This window comes from Psammomys obesus, unplaced genomic scaffold, assembly GCF_907164565.1.
Source record: "Psammomys obesus unplaced genomic scaffold, mPsaObe1.curated_primary_1811, whole genome shotgun sequence".
NCBI lineage: Eukaryota > Metazoa > Chordata > Mammalia > Rodentia > Muridae > Psammomys > Psammomys obesus.
In genome coordinates, this window is record NW_026585644.1 from 28,114,152 (window position 1) to 28,136,515 (window position 22,364).

The 22,364-nt window shown below is 40.3% G+C and overlaps 1 protein-coding gene across 5 annotated transcripts in view; it reads right to left on the reverse strand.

Annotated features, from left to right (window-relative positions):
• Wdr35 (WD repeat domain 35) overlaps window positions 1-22,364 on the reverse strand; it is a 61,366-nt gene that overhangs the window by 34,155 nt on the left and 4,847 nt on the right. For 4 of the 5 annotated variants that reach the window (XM_055625824.1, XM_055625823.1, XM_055625802.1 and 1 more), the window contains exons 4-12: window positions 21,631-21,723; window positions 18,458-18,586; window positions 16,541-16,674; window positions 13,145-13,310; window positions 12,856-13,001; window positions 11,669-11,794; window positions 8,578-8,763; window positions 3,681-3,713; window positions 3,238-3,298 (exon numbers count right to left, since the gene is read on the reverse strand). In XM_055625824.1, coding sequence (XP_055481799.1) covers window positions 3,238-3,298; window positions 3,681-3,713; window positions 8,578-8,763; window positions 11,669-11,794; window positions 12,856-13,001; window positions 13,145-13,310; window positions 16,541-16,674; window positions 18,458-18,586; window positions 21,631-21,723 — 1,074 coding nt within the window. The remainder of the gene's footprint in view (window positions 1-3,237; window positions 3,299-3,680; window positions 3,714-8,577; window positions 8,764-11,668; window positions 11,795-12,855; window positions 13,002-13,144; window positions 13,311-16,540; window positions 16,675-18,457; window positions 18,587-21,630; window positions 21,724-22,364) is intronic. The other variant, XM_055625817.1, reaches the window with a different exon arrangement.

A 22,364-nucleotide genomic window follows, 5' to 3' on the forward strand; every position in this document is an offset into this window, starting at 1 on the left:
TGTCATCTGTGAGATTCCAGCCAGCAGTAGATCAAGACAGTTGCTGGGACTTGCAGCCAAGCACGGGGTGGGTTCTGGGGGTCCTGCAGAAGTGTTGAGGGAATAATAGAAGGACCTGGAGGGGAAAGGAACCTTACAAGAAGACCAACAGAGAAAACTAACCAAGTCACATGGGGTCTTACAGAGACCAAGACACCAACTAAGGAACAAGCATGATCTGGACCTATGCCCCCTGAACATATGTGGCCAATGGGTGGCTTGTTCTTCATATGGTGCACCTGGATAGTGGAGGAGGGTGCTCTTTCTAGCATGGCCTCTAGTGCCAGCTTTTGGATCACTTCTTCCTGGCAGCGCTGTCCTGCCTGGCCTCAGAGGATAAGGATATGCTCAGTCCTGATGTGACTAGATGTGCTGGGGAGGCTTAATATGGGGGACTCCCCCTTTCTTAGGGAAAGGGGAAAGAGGAGACAGAGAAGAGAGGAGGGAGGGGCACCCTTGGGATGTAAAGCAAACCACGAACACTGTTAGGGATTGGGAATGTGGAAATTCGCTAGACATAGATCTTTAAGATGTCAAGATGTCAGACAACCACAGTCAGAAAAGCAGCCATCACAAGGCCGGGTCGAAGTATTTTGGAAAAAATATAAAAAGTGACTATGGGGCTGGTGAGATGGCTCAGTGGTTAAGAACACGGGCTGTTCTTCCAAAGGTCCTGAGTTTAATTCCCAGCAACTACTATAAAGGGGTCTGATGCCCTTTTCTGGCATGTAGGTGTGTGTGCAGACAGAACACTCCTACATATATAAATAAATTTTAAAGTGATTATGAGGGCTCCACAGAAGAACACCTAAAGAGGGTACCGGCTCTATTCATGCTGAATAGGGTAGAATCCTGCCACCCATACTTTGTATAATGCAAACTTTCTGTAGATTTCTACAGAAACTGTCAATAAAGAAGATGAAGAGCAAAACCAAAATAATACATTCTCGATTAGTATCTGTCACATGGCACTGTTACTTTTGTTTTAGTTTTCCACTTTCATGGAGACTTTAAAAGGGAATTGTGTAGCAGATGTATGAAACAAAATGTTAAGTCTTTTTATCTGCTTGCTGTGGGCCGATGAATAAGCTGTTCGTTAAAATCTCGTCCAGTGAGACTGTAACTCAAAAAGTTTGAGACTCAAAATACAAATAATCATTCTCTCAAGTACTTACCATTTCATAAAGAGGAAGGATTTACATTTAGTTTTGTTTTTTAAATGGTCTACCCAGCATAAAAAATTACTTTGAGTTTAACCCCATGATATAACAAAAGATTCTACATTAAAACTTTTAAAATTGAGAGAAAAAGTAAAAATCTAAAGATTAGCAGAATTTACACCTTAAATACATAATACTTTGGGTTCAGGAAAATGGCTCAGTGAGTATGGACTCTCACTTTTGAGCTTAGTAAACTGAGTTCAATCCCCAAGACTCACATAGTAGGAGGAGGAAAATGACTCCTAAAAGTTGTCCTCTGACCATCTATATGCATGGCATGGCGCATACACACACACACACACACATACACACACACACAAAATAAGGAATGTAATACTTTTTTAATAACAAAGATATGAACATGACAAGTCTATAATAATTACAAGCTATGCCTTTTATTAGAGAACTTAACATATGTATCCCTATAAATATGCATATATGTATATAACCATACCTATGCAACAAAGCATGTAGACAAGGAGGTAAATATTTTATATCACAGCTAGTTACCAAAACCTAAACATGAGGCCAATACATATCTTTCACATTCACTTGTCTTAACCAAAGACCTCAGCAAAATGCATTTAAGAGACATAACCACTGTTTTTTTTTTAGAATTTTTTATCTTATTTTATGTGTATAAATGTTTTACCTGCATGTATATACGTATGCATGCATACACATCCATGATGTCCAGGAAAGTCAGAAGAGGTTGTAGAAGCCCTAAGAACTAGAATTACAAATGGTTTGAGCCACCATTTAAGTGCTGGGAATTGAACCGGGTTCCTCTGCAAGAGCAACAAGTGCTCTTAACCACTTAACTGTCACTCCAGCCCCACTAACATGGTTTTAAGACTCAACTTCTAATCTGAAAATAAATGACTAGTTTCCCAGGGTTAGAAAATAATTCAATGGCTTTTCAATTTTTTGGACTGAATTATTTTTGTCAATATTTCCTATATGGCAATACATTTTACAAGAGAGACACTAATTTGGGAAGTTGAAATGAAATATTTTAATTGCTTTTAATGAATTTCTTAGAATAAGACTTAAAACTATGCAGAGTGTTACTTTCATATCTATTGGATAGAGGAAAGGGTAAAACTAAAATAACAAATGTCCTCAGAAACAAGAAATGGGGAATTTTAAGACCTTCTCTATCAATAGACTGGTTTCATTAAAAAGCTCTGGAAAAAGCAAGCCTACTTTATAAGCAGCCAAAGTGTTTTTATGGGAGAGAAGTATTTACAAGCGGTTCATTAATAATAAAAGTGGTTTAAGAGCAAAATTCTTTCTATAACTCTGCTTATTACATACTAATCTTACATTGCACACCAATTCCTATACAATTATGTAGACAAATGATGGCAATGTGGCAATTATGGAATTATTATGGATTTTAGACACAATAGCCTTCCCTTACAAGTTACTGTATTAGCCACAATGCTTTCAGGGAGAAAGGAAGCCTTGGTAAATCTGCCATGAGAACAGGCATCAACTGGTACTACTCACAGCAACCAGAAGATATGGTCATTCTTAAAGAATATCATTCTATTTAATACTTTAGTAGAGGTGGGAAGATATGTGATTAATCCGTGCACACATCTGTGTGGGGGTGTATACACTCGTGTGCTCATACAGAGACCACAGAAGGATGTCGGTATCTCTTCCTATCATTATCTGCCTTATTTTTTGAGACAAGGGCCTCGCTCTGAACCTGGAGCTATTTCAGCTAGGCTGCCTGGCCAGAGAGTCCCCGGGACCTACACATCTCAGTCCTCCAATGCTGGGGTTACAGGCGCGTGTGGTCATGCCTAGATTTTGCGGGGAAGGTCGGGGATTTGAACTCAGGTCCTCTTGCTTCAGCAGCAAACACCACCACCCCGTGACTCATATCTCTAGCCCTCTAGGATTTTTTTAATTAGTGTTTCAAACAAAACCTGATCAGAAAGGAAATGAATAGTAACTTTTTTCTTACCAAGGTCAATGTATTTGGGGTCCAAGGGTGTGCCAATAGAATTGCAAAGAACTAGCACAAACTGTTAACAGATAAAAGAAAGAATATCAGAATTCTCGTAAGAATATCAAGAGCTCTTGCCTGTGAACAATAAAGGACACATACTTTATATATCATGCTTGTCTTGCTCAAGGATCACTGACTTGGAAATAATTGACAAAAGTGTTCAGCACAAAGAACAGTAGACAAAAAGAAAGATCACCTACTGCATTGACTATTAAAAATCATGAATTAAAATTAAGGCTGATTTCTCACTATAGCAGAATACTAAGTCTTAGGAGAATACAAGTAGACAAGCCCCTGCCATCGTTTACGCTTCTAAACTTCCTGAGGTTGTAGAACCATAACTCATTCTCACTTTCACCATCTATCAAGCCAATAGAGAAGCTAAAGTAATGTGTTACCGTTGCACCAAATGTCTCCATCTCGTTCTCCTCCTTTGAAGCAATATACAGATGGTATGAGAAATTCAGAAAAACGCAGTTAATTCAGGAACAATGGCTTATATCCAAACAATCATGACTGATATTAGGAAAAACACGGTGTACATTTTATATTACACTGCTCTGCTGGTAATTTCATCTTAACTATCAGTTACGGTATTGTATACTGTTCTACTTAAATATTTTCCTAGCCAGCTCAATAATTTCATTTCAATTGTGTTGCTTATTTATTTTTCTATTTATTGTTTAACTTTATAAATAAACTAAGTGATAACAGACTAAAATTTTACCATCTACTCAAAGTAGGCTTATCTGTTGCCTTAGAGTAAAAGAAAAATGTGTTTTTAAATTTCCTGTTTAACAATCATGCCAGTTTATAAATTTCCAGAATCAAATAATCCACAGGAATTCCTAGAGAACTTGGCCATCTCCCCGCTCTCTACTCCCTCTAATGCAGTGGTTCTCAACCTTTGTAATGCTGAAAGCCTTTAATGGAGTTCTTCCAGCCATAAAAGTACTTTCATTGCTACTTTATAACTGTAATGTTGCTACTGTTATGAACTGCACTCTAAAGATCTGATATGCAGCGTATGTGATGTGTGAGAGGGTTGTTGTGCCCCTCAGGGGTTGTGCCCCATAGGCTGAGAACCGCTGCTCTAATGGGCCCTTCTATTATCCATGTCACAACTCTAAGCAGCTTTCTGATTGGTGGATGTTGGTTGGTTCCTCCTTTGGGGTGTTTTTGGAACAACATTTCACCTTGTAACTCATGCCGGCCTTGAACCCTGATGCCACGGCCTCCTAAACTGGAGTTACAGGCAGGAGCCAGAATGCACAGCTTCTAGGTAACATGTTCCCAGTGCTTCCTCTTGCTCTATTGCATTTCAATCTAGCGTGTAGTTCATTGCATTCCCAATGTGAACCAAAGCATTTAGCTTTCTCCATCCACCTTCCCATTCCCCTGCCCCACACGCCAGTGACCACATCTTTCTATTTGAACATAACTTTCTCACATTTCAGGTCAGATTCTCGGGCAGGAGCTTCTGGAGTGTGAAACCTCAGAGATCACATCACCTTGACCACACAAAGGCTCTCACAGTGATCCTTCCACCACATTATGACTTCTCTTATGCTACACAAAGGCATACTTTACTGTCCTTGTTAGCAACACAGGTTTGGGGTTTATGTTTTAGGTTTTTTCTCTATGCTTAACTTTCTATGTATTTATTACTAACTTGAATCTCCAACTATGCCCCCAATAAGCATATCTTCTCTCATGAAATGTGACAAGAAGTGATGTAGTGATTAAATCTACCTAGGTTCCTCTTGGAGCCTGTCCTCTCACCAGAATCCCTGGGTATGGCCCTCAGTGGTCAGCTGGTACACTCTCCATCACTGGGGCTTCTGAGTTGTCTCCTCTTTCTAAAACAAACCACTAAAATGGTTATAGTCCTCATTCTAGTGGCTTTTACCCTGAAGTCACTCCCTTGGGTAGGTGAGTTTGGGAGGAAGATTTCTGGTGCCGTTGCACATCTAAAAAGTCAGTATTCCACTCTCACATTAGTAGTTTGCTTACAATGAGGAATTCTAGACAGGGAATAATTTTCCCTCAGAAGTCTGAGGGCAACGCTCCAAACCTTTGCTGTTGACTAGCTGAATGCCATCCTGAGGTCTCATCTTGTGAAATCTGCTTTTCTCTTGAAAATGCTGGGGCTTGGGGGGGGGGGTTGTTGTGGTTTGGTTTTTTGTGTTGTGTCAGTTCAATCCTCAGTGTTCTGAAATTCACAATGACATTTCTTGATGTGGAAATGGTTTTCAGTCACTGAACTAGGTTTCTTCTAGTAGAAAACCTCAAGGGAATTAGGCGTTTGTTTTTCTCTCTCCTCCATTTGGAGTGCATATATGGATGTGTGTTTACACGTGCATATTTGTACACACGCATGTAGAGGGGGAAGTTGACTTCCTCGTCATGCTGCACTTCACTAGGGCAGGATCTCTTGCTGAACCCAAGACTGGCTGATCGGCTAGTCTAGTCAGCCAACTGCTTCAGGGAGTTCCTCTCCAAGCCTCCCCATGCCTCCCAGCTTTCATGTGGGTGTTGGGGAGCCAATCTCCAGTCCTCACACTTGCACAGCAAGGCCTTACTCACTGGCTCACCTCCCTGCCCCATCCTGCATTTTGCCAGTTCACTCTTTTTAGTACTATTATTCAAATGTTAAGCTTTTGTGACATTTTCATTACTTCCCATCTCCTTATCTTTTTTGCTCCTTTAGTATTTCCTTTGCTTTATTGTCCAAACCTCTTGGCAAACTTTTCAATTTTCATTGTAATTTCCAAATCTCTCCTTTTCTACAACATTCTTTTCTTGTTTTCAGATGTGTGAGGATACCATTGACTGTTCTTCTGAGACAATGGTGCTTTCAAATTGTTCTCCCTGAGCCAGAGCAATGGCTAAATGGTTAGGAGCACTTGTTGCTCTTGCAGAAGACCAGGGTTCAGTTGTCAGCACCCATCCATAACTCCAGTTCCAGGGGTTCAGACACCCTCTCCTGGACTCTGCGGGTACCTGCCTGCTTGTGGTGCACAGACAAGCAGTCACACACATAAATAAAATATAAAGAAATAAAAGAAATGACAGTTGGGCATGGTGACATGCACCTTTAATCCCAGAACTCAGAAAGCGAAGGCAGGAGGATATCTGGGCGTTCAAGGCCAGACTGTTCTACATAGTGAGTTCCAGAAATGACAAACCTACCTAGAGAGATCCTGTCTCAAAAATCAAAAACAAATATACAAAAATGACCTGAACTGTTCCCCTCTTAAACTTTGCCGCCCACCCCCAGTTCTTTTCTACTTGCATTTATATTTGGTATTCCTTGCTACACTGGATGTTTCCCTAAATATCTGTGCTGCCTTTCCATCTGCTATGTTTAGAAGTAGGATGCTAAAAGTCTGTGTGTTACCTACTTCACCATCAGTGAGTATGACCTGCAAGGTGATTGGGTAGGTCTGTTTTAAGAGATACTCAGTCTGTATGGGGTCCTTTCTCCAGAGACTGCCCAACCTACTCCCTCAACGCTGGAAGCTCAAGCTGCCCTGCTCTAGGAACCAAGCAGGAGAGCAAGGTGGGACCAGGAGGGCAGAGCTTAGGGGCTACTGGTAACACCTGTCTGATTTCAGCAAAGTCTGCCCCCTGCCAGCCATGCTTAGACCTTAGCTCAGAAATTCTTCTCTTTTTCTTTTCTTTTCTTTTTCTTTTCTTTTTTTTTTTTTTTTTTTTTTTTTGCTGTTGTTATTAAGATTGTGAGATGGCTTGTGAGATGGCTCAGCAAGTAAAGGGGCTTTCTGCTCAGCCTGAAGACCTGAGTTCAGTCCTTTAAGCCTACATTGGTGGAAGGAGAACAGACTCCTGAAACTTGTTCCCTGACTTGCACAAGTGTGATGAGCCATGAGAGCACACACACACTCTAAATAAATAAATGTGAAAAGTTTGTTTTCTGTAACTCCAGCTGGTTTGTTTTGGATAAATTTGCTATTTTTATTATTTATTTTTGAGATGATTATAACTACATCATTTCTCCCTTTTCTCCAAACTTTCTCATATACCACTCCTTGCTTGCTTTCAAATTCCTGACCTCTACTTTCATCAGGTGTTATTTTACGTGTTAGAGAGAGAGAGAGCATATGTATATGTGTATACATATGTTTATTTTGCATGTATGGAAGTTTTGCCTACATGTATGTCTGTGCATCACATGTGTGCACTGCCCGTGGAGGCCAGAAGAGGGCATTGGATTCCTTAGGAGTCACAGACTGTTATTAACCACTATGTGGGTGCTGAGAACTGAATCCACGGCCTCTAGAAGAGCCGCCAGTGCTCTTGACCACTGACCTTTTTCTCCAGCCCTTATTTTTTGGTCTTACTTGGAGACCAAACCTTAGCAGATGGCAACAAGAGCACTACCTGTGGGCTCTGTTGTGAGGAGGGGACCTGAGAACTTGTTTGTTCCTATGTCTTTTTTGTGATTTTTGTAGGTTTTCCTTCTTGCATCATGTTGGTACTCTTAAATTTTCTTTCCCCAACTAGGCACCCCATCCTAGGTGTCTTCAGTATTCTGTAACCAGTTGCCTCTACCATACTCCACGAATGTCATTCTTAGGTCTGTTAAGGTAATCTCCCTGGCTCACTTACTCACCAATCTCCACACTTTGCTACCATTACCTCTCTTTTCTGGCCCCTATGGGCCTGTGACTTAAAAAAAAAAAAAAAAAAAAAAAAAATACTTGAACTGCTGCTTCAGTGTGTTTCAGAAAAAAAAAAAAAAAAAAAAAAAAAGCCAACTGGGGCTGTTCAAATAATCATCTTTAACAAAATCTCTATACTTTTACATCATAACCCAGCCAAAGACACTGGTAGTCTTCAAATACATACTTTTGCAAATTCTCAAATTGTTAGCATGCTTTTAAAAAACACATTACTTATTAACATTCTTTATTTTATGCTGAGATATTAATTTTAAGACGCTATATCTCAAAATGAAAATAGATTTATCAAAGTCAAAAGCTATCCAAACTCTTTTGTAACCCCATCAATATTTCTGACATCCGGATATCCATTTTTCACATATGACACATTTCAGAGGCAAAAAGCTCCAGTATGGAAGCAATTAGCATGAACTGCGAATGCCTGGCTGGTCAGGAAGACTCAAAGCATATAGAAACTGGTTCAGACAGACATGCTCAGGAGGGTGAAGGTTCTATCCTTTCCAGTGTCCTCTTGAGAAGGCAGACAACTAGAGCCCAGTTCTGCCCCTTGCTGACAACACATCTGAATCTTAAGATACTAAAGAGTCCCTACCTGAGGGTGATTTTCATCAGCTTTTGTAGCCAAAATGCAGAAATCACCACAGGTGGTGATGGAAATGAGACTCTTCACATATTTGACGAATTTCTCATTGTTTTTTGTGTCCCAGAAGACAACACAGTACTCAGGACGATCAGGCCTGGTATATGCATAAACCACAGTGTTGGAACAATAGCCCCACTGGGGATGGAGAAAGAAAAGAAATAGACGTGGGAAGGAAACAAAAAGGAAGATAGGCTAGTTAGTTTGGGAAAGAAAATTCACATTATTTATTTTACTTTCAAAATACTATTAACAGTTACAGTATCAGGGCTAAAAAATAGACCCTTTCTTACTATCAAAATATCTTAAAGTGATAATAAAAAATACTTTTAAAAAAAGGTAGACTATTCGGTTTGGGAAAGAAAATTCACATTATTTATTTTTACTTTCAAAAGTAGTAGTTGTATCAGGGTTGAAAAAAAGATCCTTTCTCACTATCAAAAAAAATCTAAAAGTGATAATAAAAAACACTTTTAAAAGAATGTTCTACACAAATAAGCTTAGCTTGTCAAACTTTCCTTAATTTGAAACGTTGAGTTTCAGTAGTAAAAATTGTCAGTAGTTAATCCCTGCTTTGGGAATGGCCCAGAAAGTGATCAACTGCTATCCAGAGTTTGAAATCCAGGTCTCCAAGACAATATTCAAAAGAGACACTTTGTCGCTTTCCTGTCCATGTTTTTATACAGAATGTTTCTATTTTTTTTCTCCATGGTTTACCAAAAACAAATACACAGACGTGCTCCCCCCAAACGTCCTAAGAAATAATCATGTTCAGATCCTGTTCAGAAATACTCATGCTCGCTGCATGTCTAAACCACTGAAAACAGAGAGTGTACACTCAGCTGCCCCTCTGCTAGTGTGCTAGGACATCCTATGGAGTCTTGAATACCTTCTGCTCATCATCAACACTATGTGTACATTATCATTAAAGTTTAGTCATGTAGGCTGTCACCACTCACTAGCATCAACTTTGGCTTTAAAAGGCTAGAGATTTACAAAAAAAAAAAAAAGTTGTAAAGATAAAAAGTTCCCAAACATCCCTCCTCCATTCCCTGTCCTTAGCATCACTAGACCCCACACTCTTCTTTAGCATTGCCCTACTGGCCTTTGAGACCCCAGAATCTTAGGGTGGCCACATTGTTCCGCTGTCATGTCTCCTTGGGCTCCTTTGGGAAGTGATGGTTTGTCAGTCCCCTATATTTGAAAAGTATAAATCAATGCCCTCAGTGTGGTCTGTCTGGTATTTTTCTCACACTTACATAGTTACTGGTTTGTAGGAAAACCACCACTGAAGTGAAGTGCTCCTCTCATGTCATATGAAGGGTCTCCACATGACATCACGGAGGACGTTAACCCTCCTCCCACAGCTAGAGTGGCGCTTGCCAGCTTTGCCACTGAGAAGCTCCCTTCTTTTTCCCTTCCTAAGCTGAAGGATGGGAGACTCCGCCTCCTAGAGAGGCAGTATGCAATTAGCAATGCTCTGTAAGAAAAATCAATTTCTTTTCTTCCATTTATCTTACTAAAATGATGCATATACATCCATATCAACTCAGAGGCTATGTGGTAACTTGGGCTGTAATAGAAAGCTACCTTGTTCCTTTTTATTCCTCACACACTGGCTACTGCTCTGGCCATTGTAAGCTGTAGAGGGCTGTCTACCGTGTCCTCATCCTTTTATGTCAGAACACTTTCTTGTTGCCTAGCACTATAAGGTGCTCCATGCATATCTTGCATTTTATCTAGTTCTAGAACCAGCCATTTCTCCAAGGTGTTTCAACCTTTAAAAATTAAATATATAAGATCAGGTCTTCCTCCCCCTCTGCTCTCCTGCTGTGCTATGTGTGCTGTGTGTGTGTGTACTGTGTGTATGTGCCATGTGGGCTGTGTTGTACGTGTTGTTTGTGCTGTGTTGTGTGTTGTGTGCTGTACTGTGTGTGTGCTGTGTGTAATCCGTGTGTGCTGTGTTGTATGTGCTGTATTGTGTGTGTGTGCTGTGTGTGATCGGTGTGTGCTGTGTTGTGTGTGCTGTATTGTGTATGTGCTGTGTATATTGTGTTGTATATTGTATGTACTGTGTTGTGTGTGCTGTGTGCATGTGTTGTGTGTGTGCTGTGTGTGTATGCTGTGTGGTATGCTGTGTGTGCTGTGTGGTATGCTGTGTGTGCTGTGTGTGTATGCTGTGTGTGCTGTGTGTGTATGCTGTGTGTGTGCTGTGTGTGTTGTACATGCCATGTTGTGTGTGCTGTGCTGTGCCATGATCAAACCCCAGGGCCTCAGGCGCAAGCTCTACCTCTAAGCCACATTCTGATGACCTCTGAGCCTTTCTTAGGCTTTTGAACAGACTCTCAGTACATGTGCCAGCTTGCCCTCAAAATCACAACATTTCTGCCTTCATCTCCCATGAGATGATGTTATAAGCATGAGCCACTATGCCTTAACTGCATATTTTTCATAAAAAATAGATTATCCCAAGCTTGTTTTACATGGTGAATTGTTTATCTCATTTTCTTCTTCTGATCCACTCTGCCCTTCTCTACTATTCTCTGCACCTGGGGGTGATTTCTGTGAACCCCATCACATGGGTGATTTGCTGTATGGTTCCTTTGGGGTATGTCCATTAGAAGGCACCAAGAAGAGGAAGAAAATGAGCGTTTATTCCCCAATCTCTGCCTGGCAGCAGTGGCCCTGGATCATGGGTTCTAGGAGCATTGCTCCCCTGCCTGGCTCCTTGAGCCCACGGCTGGTGACATCATCTGGCTTCTGCTAGGCCCTGGTGCCTGTTTTATCTCCTCTGCACATCCCTTTCATCTCAGTCATACCTGGAATAAGCCCTTCTATTACTCCTGTGAGTGCACCATCTGTTTCCAGAGAGATCTCCACTCATAAACCCATTTTAATCACACATGGTATTTAAGAAAAGGTTGCCATTTACTGATGTTAAGAGCTTCATGTACAAAAAGCCTCCATTTTACTGGCTTCTTATTTAGAAAGCTGCAACAGGTTTAGTTAAAAAAAAAAACTGTCTTATAATTGTTCTTAATACCTTATAATCAGGTCGAATATTTGCAAAATATATAAAGGAGTCAACAGCTAAAGCAATTTTCAGTCCACCTCCTTCCCAAGACAGTGAGCACATCTGCTTTCCTGGAACTTTCAAAGTACCTAGATGCTAGGGGAGGGGAGAGATGAAATGTAAAGTATTATAATGAACATATAAGACTCAAATGTGTCAATATCACCCAGAAATTTCTAAAAGTTAAATTTGTTAATAACATCACTAAGAAGGATACTATATATTTATAAAAACATAGCTTACATTTTAGCATCTATCATTTGTGACTCATTATTAAGACAGCTTTTTTACAGGGCTGGAGAGATGGATCAGTGGTTCAGAGTACTGTCTGCTCTTCCAAAAGTCCTGAGTTCAATTCCCAGCAACCACATGGTAGTTCACAACCATATATACTGGGATCTGATGCCCTCTTCTAGCATTCAGGTGTACATACAACTAGAGCACTCATGTGTGTAAAATAAATAAATAGTATTCAAAAAGGATAGGGTTTTTTTTGTTTGTTTTTTTGGTTTTTTTTTTGTTTTTTGTTTTTTGTTTTTTGGTGGTTTTTTTTTTTTTTTTTTTTACAAATAAATGATTATGCCAAATGTGGTGGTGTACACCTTTAATCCTAGCACTCAGAAAGCATGGACAGGTGAATTTAATTTCTGTTTGAGACCAGCCTGGTCTGGTTCCAAGATAGCCAGGGCTACATAGTGAAACCCTTTCTCAAAGCAAAAAAAAAAAAATTTTGATCACTCAGCAATTAATTAAAACTATGAGAAATTTAGGACAGGCAGACATATGTTTAATATCCAAAGATATTTAAAGTATTATGCTGAAACCTAGAAATATGAACATAAAGTAAGGACATTACACTAAAATATTAATCAGTCAGTGATTTAAAAAGAGGCTTTTATTTGGGTCACAGAGAAAATATCCTAAATAGCTATGTCATGGCAATTTCATATGTCAAATACTTAGATTTCTAAACTTACAGATTATAAAATGGTAAGTATGGTAAAAACTTATAAGACTATTCAGACACACACTTGCTACCTGGAGACTGCTGCTCAAATGTCCCTCGGAGACAGTGTGGCCAGCTGGACTTTCTGTTCATTTTCCCTGCTTATGCTGTGCCTGCTCTAAATGGGAAGATAAGTCTTAAATGTATTTACCTCACCAAATGGTGTGTAAAACTGCACAATGTTGACATCCTTGTCCTGAGTGACTACTTTCTGGGAGCCTGCCACAGCTAGCACGCTGCCAATGTGGTTCCACTGGATACCAACCACATACATGCCCGTATCGATCAAAATCGGGTCTAGTCAAAAGAAAAAAAAAAAAAAAAGAACAACAACAAATGTGGCAACTGTGGTCACAACTTAACCCAGGGAACTTTACAGTCTTAAGAATAATTTTTAAACTTCTCCAACCTAAAAACAAAAACAAAGAAACATTACTTACTTTGGTCATTCTCGTGTCTCATTATTTGGCATCGTCCGTTGTCAAAGCAAATTGCCAGGCATGGGCAATCGGGCTCCACGTAGCCTTCTGTGCCATGGTACCAGTGAATCCCAGCAATACTGATCGCTCCAGTGACATTCACCAAGCAATTCAGTTTCATTTTCATCTAGGTGGAAGTGGTCAGCTTAGGCTTAGTAACTGCACTTTAAAATTGGCAATTTAATCTGCACAAGTATTGAAGGAAGAACAATGAAAGTGAGACTTGAAACCTGGGTACAAATGCAAACTTCATGACTTACTGGTTCTCCAAACCTAGATAAATTACTCCCCTGACTTCTCCTCTTTCCTCAAGTATAAAATAAGGACAAAAACACAAACAGGTGAGTGTGGTGCTGTATGTTTGTTATTCCAGCACTCCAGGGATTGAGGCGGGAAGATCTCGAGTTTGAGGCCAGCCAGGGCTACACAGCAAGTACAAGGTCAGTCTCGGTAATATAGGGAGACCTAATCTCAAAGCATAAATTAAAAAACAAGCAAAAAATTACACTCACACTCAGAGTTTTCAACAAGACTCAAATGAAATTAGAAAATTAGAAAATCATAGGTTCAAAGGCAGCCTGGGCTATGTAGTGAGATTATGTCTTAAAAAAAAAAAAAAAAAGAAAGCTGTTGGTGTTCTGTTCAGGAAGTTGTCTCCTGTGCCAATGAGTTCCAGGCTCTTCCCCGCTTTTTCTTCTAACAGGTTTAGTGTGTCTGGTTTTATATTGAGGTCTTTGATCCACTTAGACTTTAGTTTTGTACAGTGTGATAAGTATGGATCTATTTGCATTTTTCTACATGTAGCCATCCAGTTAGACCAGCACCATTTGTTAAAGATGCTATCTTTTTTCCATTGTATGGTTTGGGAGAAAACAGGAAAAAAGTTAGGAGCCTGCCACAGAGGGCCTATGAAAGGCTCTGCCCTGAAAACTATCAAAGCAGATGCTGAGACTTATGGCCAACCTTTGGGCAGAATGCAGAGAATCTTATGAAAGAAGTGGGAAATAGTAAGATCTGGAGAGGACAGGAACTCAAGGAGAGCAACAGAACCAAAAAATCTGAGCACAGGGCTCTTCTCTGAGACTGATACTCCAACCAAGTACCATGCATGGAGATAACCCAGAACACCTGCACAAATGTAGCCCATGGCAGTTCAGTGTCCAACTGTGTTCCACAGTAATGGGAAGAGGGACTGTCTCTGACATGAACTGATTGGCCTGCTCTGTGATCACCTTTCCCTGAGTGGGAAGCAGCCTTACCAGGCCACAGAGAAAGACAATGCAGCCACTCCTGATGAGACCTAACAGACTAGGATCAGAAGGAAGGAAAAGAAGACCTCTCCTACCAAATGGACTTGGGGAGGGGCATACATGGAGAAGGGGGAGGAAGGAAAGGATTGGGGAAGGGAGGAGAGAGGGAACTACAGTGTGGATACAAAGTTAATAAAGTGTGATTAATAAAAAATATTTTAAAAATCATAAAAAAGAAAGCAAGATAGGAAATGAGGGAGGGAGGAAATAAGGGTGGGAAAGAAAACAAAGGAAAGGAGAGAAAATCTTAGTAATTTTACTTCCACCAGGAAGTGGACTATGAGCTGTAATTTTTCCTACAAACAAGAATGACCTATCAATACAAAGAAATCTATCATAGCTACATCTCTCAAAGCCAGAATTTTCTCTAGATCATGCTGCCTAAGCTTACTGTCTGTTTCCTTTCCAGTTGCTGTGATTAAAATACCCTGACAAAAGCAATTTGATGGGGCTCGTTTTAGCTCATAGTTCAAGGGTACAGTCCATCACTGCAGGAAAGGAAAAGCAACAGGATCTCTAAGCATTACAGTCAGGAAGCAGAGAGGGATGGACACTAGCACAGGGAATGGTCCCACCCAAAGTTCTTCCTGTATCAATGAGCATGATGAACCACTTGGAGACTGACCTTCATCTAGACAATCCCTCTCAGGTATGTCCTGAGGTTTGTCTCCTAGGTGACTGGAGATCCTGCCAGGTTGACAACCAACATTAACTTTCATTCTTCCTCTATTTTACCTTCTTTCTAGAAACTGATTCTTCTCCCATACATATTAAATTGATTAGCATTCTTTTCACAAACAAGCTCTAGCTGCTAAAAATCTATCTTGGGTATCCTGCATAAAAGCTTTGATTGAGGCACCAGAAGATGTAAAAAGAAACTTCCACAAGTATTACCCTTCTCATCATCCTTCAGCTTCAAAGCACTGTCATCTTCTCCCATCCAGCAACAGAAAATCAAGGCTAAAAGCTGCACTCTGCTACATTAATTTACCTTTTTAAAAAAGCTAAACTTGGGCTGGAAAAATAGCTGAGTAGAATGGTTGCTTCACATTCAAGAATCCCTGCCTTAGATCCAACTCTAGCAAAGGAATGAGCATGATGGAGGTGCACTCCTGTATAACCTAGAATTCTCAAGAGCTAAGAACAGGAGAATCCAAAATTCAGCTATGCAGTGAGTTCCAGCCAACTCTACATAAAACCCCTCTCAAAACAGCAAGTACACACACACACACACACACACACACACAAACACACACATGCGTGTGCCACCTTGGTTACCATCCTATTTCTGTGAAGAGATACCATGACCATGATAACTCTTTTTTTTTTTTTTTTTTTTTTTTTTTTTTTTTTTTTTTTTTTTTTTTGAGACAGGATGTAACCCTGTGTACCCCTGTCTGTCCTGGAACTAGCTCTGTAGACCAGACTAGCCTTGAACTCAAAAAGTTCCACTTGCCTCTGCCTCCCAAGTGCTAAGATTAAAGGCATATGCCACCACCACCTGGCTCTAAGGTAACCCCTAAAAAATAAAAATTTAATTGGAAGCTTTTTGTAGTTTTAAAGGGTTAGTCCATGATCATCAAGGGAGGAAACAGATGGGCATGGCACTTGAGTGGTAACTGAGAGCTTTATATCCTGATCCCCAGGCGACAAAGAGAGAGAGAAAGAGACAGAAACAGAGAGACTACTAGGCCTGGCATGGAGTTTTGAAATCTCAAAGCCCACCCCAATGACACACCTCTTCCAACAGGCTACTTCCTAATTCTTCCCAAACAGTTCTATTCCCTAGTGACTAAGCATTCAAATATATGAGACTATGGGAACCATTCTCATTCAAAGTACCACATCCCACCCCCAAGAAAAACTATGATTAGTCTTTTAACGTTTAAAACTATTTAGATGATTGGAAAATAAAATTAAAATTAAAATTAATTGAAGACAAATCCTATAAATTACTGTGACTATCATAATAAAGGTATACATATATAAATGACATCTATAATAATCATAGAAAATTATACTAATAAAATAGTGAAAATATACTTACTATAAAATTTCCTTGATTATCATAAATATGTATTTCTCCATTTGCCATTCCAAAAAGTAAGATTTTACTATCTGCAGACCAGGTTACATGGCACAGCTGTATTCCCTTCAGGTCTTTTCCCCAAATCCGATTCCCTAAAACAAAGCAGAGGCAGCTATTACCAGCTCAGAGCTGTGATCCTCCAACAACTGCTTTTGAAACTTGATTTCCCTAACGATTTCTCATATTCCTCACACCATTCATGCAATCATTCAATTTGCTTGGTCAATAAATATTTATTAGCACTTAGATAAGCTAAATAACACTGAGACCTTTTAAATAGCAGCTATTTCAAACTGTCTCCTGTCTCTTCTACACTCCAAGGCAGGGAGGTTCTCACTTCCAATTATGAAATGAGTCATCTACTCTAGAAAAAATATAAGCTCTCTCAAAAGCCATTCTCCCTCAGCCTGCATACTCAAACATTCAGAACATAAGGGAATCCACGCTGACCCCTCCTGCTGTGCCAGAACAACGGAAAAGGCAGCTCCCCAGATGAGCTCCTCTATAGCCCACTCTTCCATCCAGGCCTAGGGTCGACCCTTCCCAACTCTACAAACACCTCCCTCGAGATTACCCTCATTTCTCTTTCCCTTTAAACTCTCCTCTCCAAGTCCTCGCTTACAAATTTTTGAATACACATCAAACGTTTAGTTCCCTTGAATAAAAGCAAAACAAAAAGGCCCTTCCCTCAGCCTAACGCTTCTCTCCAGAGCTTCCCTATTCCTACCCCTCCCTCCCAGCCACATTTTCAACTTACACACTACTGGACAGTTCACGTCCTCACCATCCCTCAAGGCACCCCAGTCTACCTTCTGCCCCACAACTCCATCAAAATGTCCTGTGTGGAGGCCACGCCTACCTGTTGCTAAAGCCAGCTGACAAGGGGTCTTCTCCTACTCTTTTCCTGTCTTTTTGGAACACATGCTCCTTCTTAATAGTCCTTACTTCCATAGGACTTAGGGAGTCCTTTGTCTCTAAGACAATGTCTTTTGTGAAATTCCTTTTTTTTTTTCTCCTCCAAAGCTATTCCTTAGCCCTAAGACATGCTATTCATTAACCAATCTCTACTTGTGGCTAATGCCTCATCACACACACACACACACACACACACACACACACACACACACAAGTACACCTCCTCCTCTAGGCAGCCCTCCTTGATCTCTCCCCATGTGCATTTGGAGGTATTTCTACATGTTCCCGTATGTTCCCTTTTGGAGCACTCATCTCATAATCACTTATCACTGATCAATGACTGCCTATATACTTATGATCACTTTTGATGTGGTCAGGGTCGGTTTTTAATGTGTGATATTAATTCCTAAACTATTGCTATCAAGGCTCTCAACATTAGATGACAGCAATAAACACAATGAATGAATATATGAAAATGGTTTCAAGCAATTTCTATAAGAAACATTTTTATATTAAAACCAAGATGTAGACTCACAGAAGCCTCATCTATGTACTATAATTTGAAAGAAAAGTATATTTTAGGCTACAAATAATGACAATGGCATGTTCTGTTCAACTAAAAATACAGATTTTTGTAATTTTATACTTTTGAAACTAAAGTGTACATTTCTTTACAATCTAACCAATAAGAAGACCAATTATATAAAGGACATATTTAAAATAATACTGAAAATTTAATTCACCTTTTCAGTACTACCGTAGGAAAGAGAAACAACAGATTTGTCTTGAAAGGTAAGAGGTTAGAACCACGAGGTGATTCCTAATGTTACCAAATCATGTAGCAGGGTTTTTTCCCTCAGTGTCTATTTTCCATCAGAATGATAATAACTTAAACCTTCAAAGGTGATCGGTAACCCTTGGTCTCTGGCCCAGGCCCAGGGGACCCAGTGAGTGCATTACCGTCCACCGAGCCCACGATCACAGCCCCATCCTCATACACTATGCAGATCTTCTGTCCATCAGCATTCCAGCTCATGCTTCGAACCACGGACTTGTTGCGATTGTTGATCATCTCCTCATACCAGGAGCCTGTGTTCACAAGTTTGAAAACTACAGTCAAAACCTTCACATTTACAGGCCAGGTGGTGGCGGTGCACCCCTTCAATCCCAGCACCCTGGAGGCAGAAGCAGAAGGATCTCTGAGGTAAAGGCCAGCCTGGACTATAGGACTAGTTCCAGGACAGCCAAGGCTATCTTGAAAAAGAAAAACAAAAAAAAAAAAAAACCTTTACATTTATCACCTAGCACTTAAGGGTTGATATTTTCTGGGCACTATCGTGCATACCATTAATCCCAGTTCGTGGAGACTGAAACTGGAGGATCATAAGTTTGAGGCCAGGTTGGGATACATATGGTAAGAACTTGTCCAAGAGAGAGAGAAAGTTGCTGACTTCTAAAAGTGCACTGTTGGAAAATGACTGTAAAGTGTTCCATACCCTAAGGCATTTAACTTTGAAGCCTTCAAATCTACCATAAACACAAGTTTGATTAGGTATTATTCCTAATTGCTTCAAGACTATCATAGAAAACACAACAAATATTCCTCTCTCCTATTTCTCTCTTCTTGTCAATTAAGAAAACGGAATTCCATTTGCTTCTTCAGGGCAGAAATAGATGATTGTTCTGAAAGTTCAACTTTTCCCACTGAGCAACCACTTCAGAGAGTGAGGAAAAGCATGACAATGACAATGTATGCATACATACCTATGATGAATAACTGTTCCATTCACTATGATTAGAAATACAAGCATTAAAGCATGTAGAATAGTAGTTACAACTCAGCCTGTCTTTGAATTTTTTTAATTAAATATTTCTTTTTTTTTACATTAATTACATTTTATTCACCTTGCATTGCAGCTACAGCCCCCTCCCTCATTTCCTCCCAGTCCCACCTTCCCTACCTCATCTCCTCTCATGCCCCTCTCCAAGTTCACCGATAGGGGAGGTCCTCCTCCCTCCATCTGACCCTAGCTTATCAGGTCTCATCAGGACTGGCTGCAATGCCCTCCTCTGTGTCCTGGCAAGGCTGTTCCTCCCTTAGGGGGGTGGTCAAAGAGCCAGCCACTGAGTTCATGTCAGAGACAGTCCCTCTTTACATGGCTTTAGAGCCATGGCCCAGCAGGTAAAAGTGCCTGTCTCCCAGGCAGCGGCCCAGTGCTCCATCCCTGGAATTCACATGGCAGGCGAGAAATGGCTTTCAGACATTCTTCTTCATCACTGCAACACTGGGCACACACAATACACAGAGGCACGCAGACTTTAGACATAAAGTCCAGGTGCAACATGGCATTTCTATAATGGAGAATTTATCATGGGGAGGCTGGAGAGATGGCCAGCCCCCATGCAAGGTAGCTCCCAACCCCTATAACTCCAACTCCAGAGGGATCTCAGACTTCTGGCTTCCTCCAGCACCTATACTCACAGGCACAGACTCCCACCAGATGGGTACACACATACCCATAATTAAAAATAAATCTTAAAAAAATAATCTGAAAATAAGGTATCTGGAATCTTTTTACAACTGAACATATTTAGCTAAGCCTTTCCCAGCCTTAAAAATATATATATATGTATTCTGAGTCATTTTTCTAGAGATAGAGATGCATCTAAGATAATCCTTCTCTTCCTCTCCTCTCCCCCAACTCCACCCCCTCCCCACCAATTCTCTCAGAGACAAGAGGCACAAGCTGTGAGTCATTCATCAGCAATGAGATGGACTGAATCCACAAAAGAAAAGGAAGCTAACTGGCCCAGTACAGGAAATACAATAAAGGAAGTCTTGCCTTTGACTTTTTCATAAATGATTTTTATCTAATATTAACTCCAGCTGACCACACAGGGATTAATTCTTAATGGAAATCTTGGGGGGAGAATTATTTTATATGGAGACTATTCTAAGTGTCTCCGTTCATTGTGGTAATGTCAACAGTCACCTGATTCACTTTCCTAACTCTGGGTCGCAGATCAAAGAACAGGATGAAGTCTTCTTGCTGGTTACAAGTCTGTCAGAGATGTTATTTCCCATCCAAACACTGCTCAGACTCTGGTTTGTGAAAGATCAAAGCAGCTCTCCAGAACCGGTGAGATGGCTCATGGGGTAAAGGTGGATACTGTCAAGCCTGACAGCCTTAGCTCAATCCTGGGCACCACATGTTGAAGAGAACCAACTCTCACAAATTGTCCTCTGGCCTCCACATGTGTGGCACATGTACATATACACACACAGTAAAGAGCTTTAGAGCAGCTCTCACATGCTAGAGAGCTGACTCAGTGGATAAGAGTACTTGTTGCTTTTGCAGAGGACCGGAGCTCAGTTCCCAGCATCCCCATCAGGTAACTCTCAAAAGCCAATAGCTGCAGCCTTGGTGGATCTGACACCCTCTTCTGACCTCCAATGGTACCCACCCATGTACACATGTGCACACACATGCGCACACACACACACACACACACACACATAAATTTTTTTAAGCTGCTCTCCTGCAACAGAACCAAAATATCTGGGCACAGGAGTCTTTTCTGAGACTGGTCCTCTAACCAGTCATGTAGATAACCTAGAACTCCTGCACGATGTAGCCCATGGCAGCTCAGTATCCAAGTGGGTTCCCTAGTAATGGGAACAGGACCTCAATGGCTGGCTCTTTGATCACCTCCTCCTGAGGGGGGAGCAGCCTTACCAGGCAACAGAATAAGACAATGCAGACAGTCCTTATGAGATCTGATAGGCTAAGGTCAGATGGAAGGGGAGGAGGACCTCCCTAACAGTGGACTTGAAAAGCAGAATAGGAGGAAATGAGGGAGGGGGGGTAGGATTGGGAGAGGATGAAGGAGGGGGCTACGCTGAGATACAAAGTGAATAAACTATAATTAATAAAAAAGTAAATAAAAATTTAAAATGTAAAAAAAATTCTGTAACACTTTTAATGTAAACTTTTATGTTTTAAGTTAACATTCATATACATAGAACATTTGGACTAATACTGGACTAATAAATACAGACTTATTAGTAATGTTTTAGTAGCAAATAAACTTCATACTTAGATATTTAAAAAAAAGCTTCTCTCCTAATATACCTTTATACAACATCCAGACAATAATAAGCCCATTTTGATCACTGGTTGTCAACTTCTGATACTGTTCATTCCATGTTACAACTTGAACAGCACCTAGAATGTTAAAAAAAAGAAACTCAGAAACTCTAAAATGACTATAATCATTTAGAATGTGTATTGTTATGTAAATGAACATCAAGAGGATGTTAAAATCAATAGTTTGTGCAGTCAGTCTTAAATAATAAAATTAAAATATAGAAAATATTTATGGGATGCAGTTACTGATATTACTAATTATATGCAACAATGCAAAACACTCTTTCATATGTACCCCTGTCTCACACCTTCACAGCTCCCTCTCACAACCAGCCAGCAGCACTGCCATAGAGCTAACATGGAACAGATAAAAGCATGATTACCAAACTGACCTGACTCACGAAGATAAAATGTCCAAAGGATGCCAAGCTGTCCTTTGGGGTGTTTTGTTTGTTTTTGGTTGGCATGACCCATGATTTATTTTCTCTTTCTACGCCACCTTCCATTCTGTTCCACACTCTTGAGTACATCTTAAGCTTCTAGGTTCTATGAATGACTGATTTCATCTTACCTCTAAATACTTAAGTGTATATTCCATAATGATATTCTCTTTACATTTCATATTACAAATTAGAAATTAACACTGATGAACTATCATCTAATACAGTCCGTTCAAATATCATCAACTGTCAGAGAACTGTTATAAACAGGTACTTGTT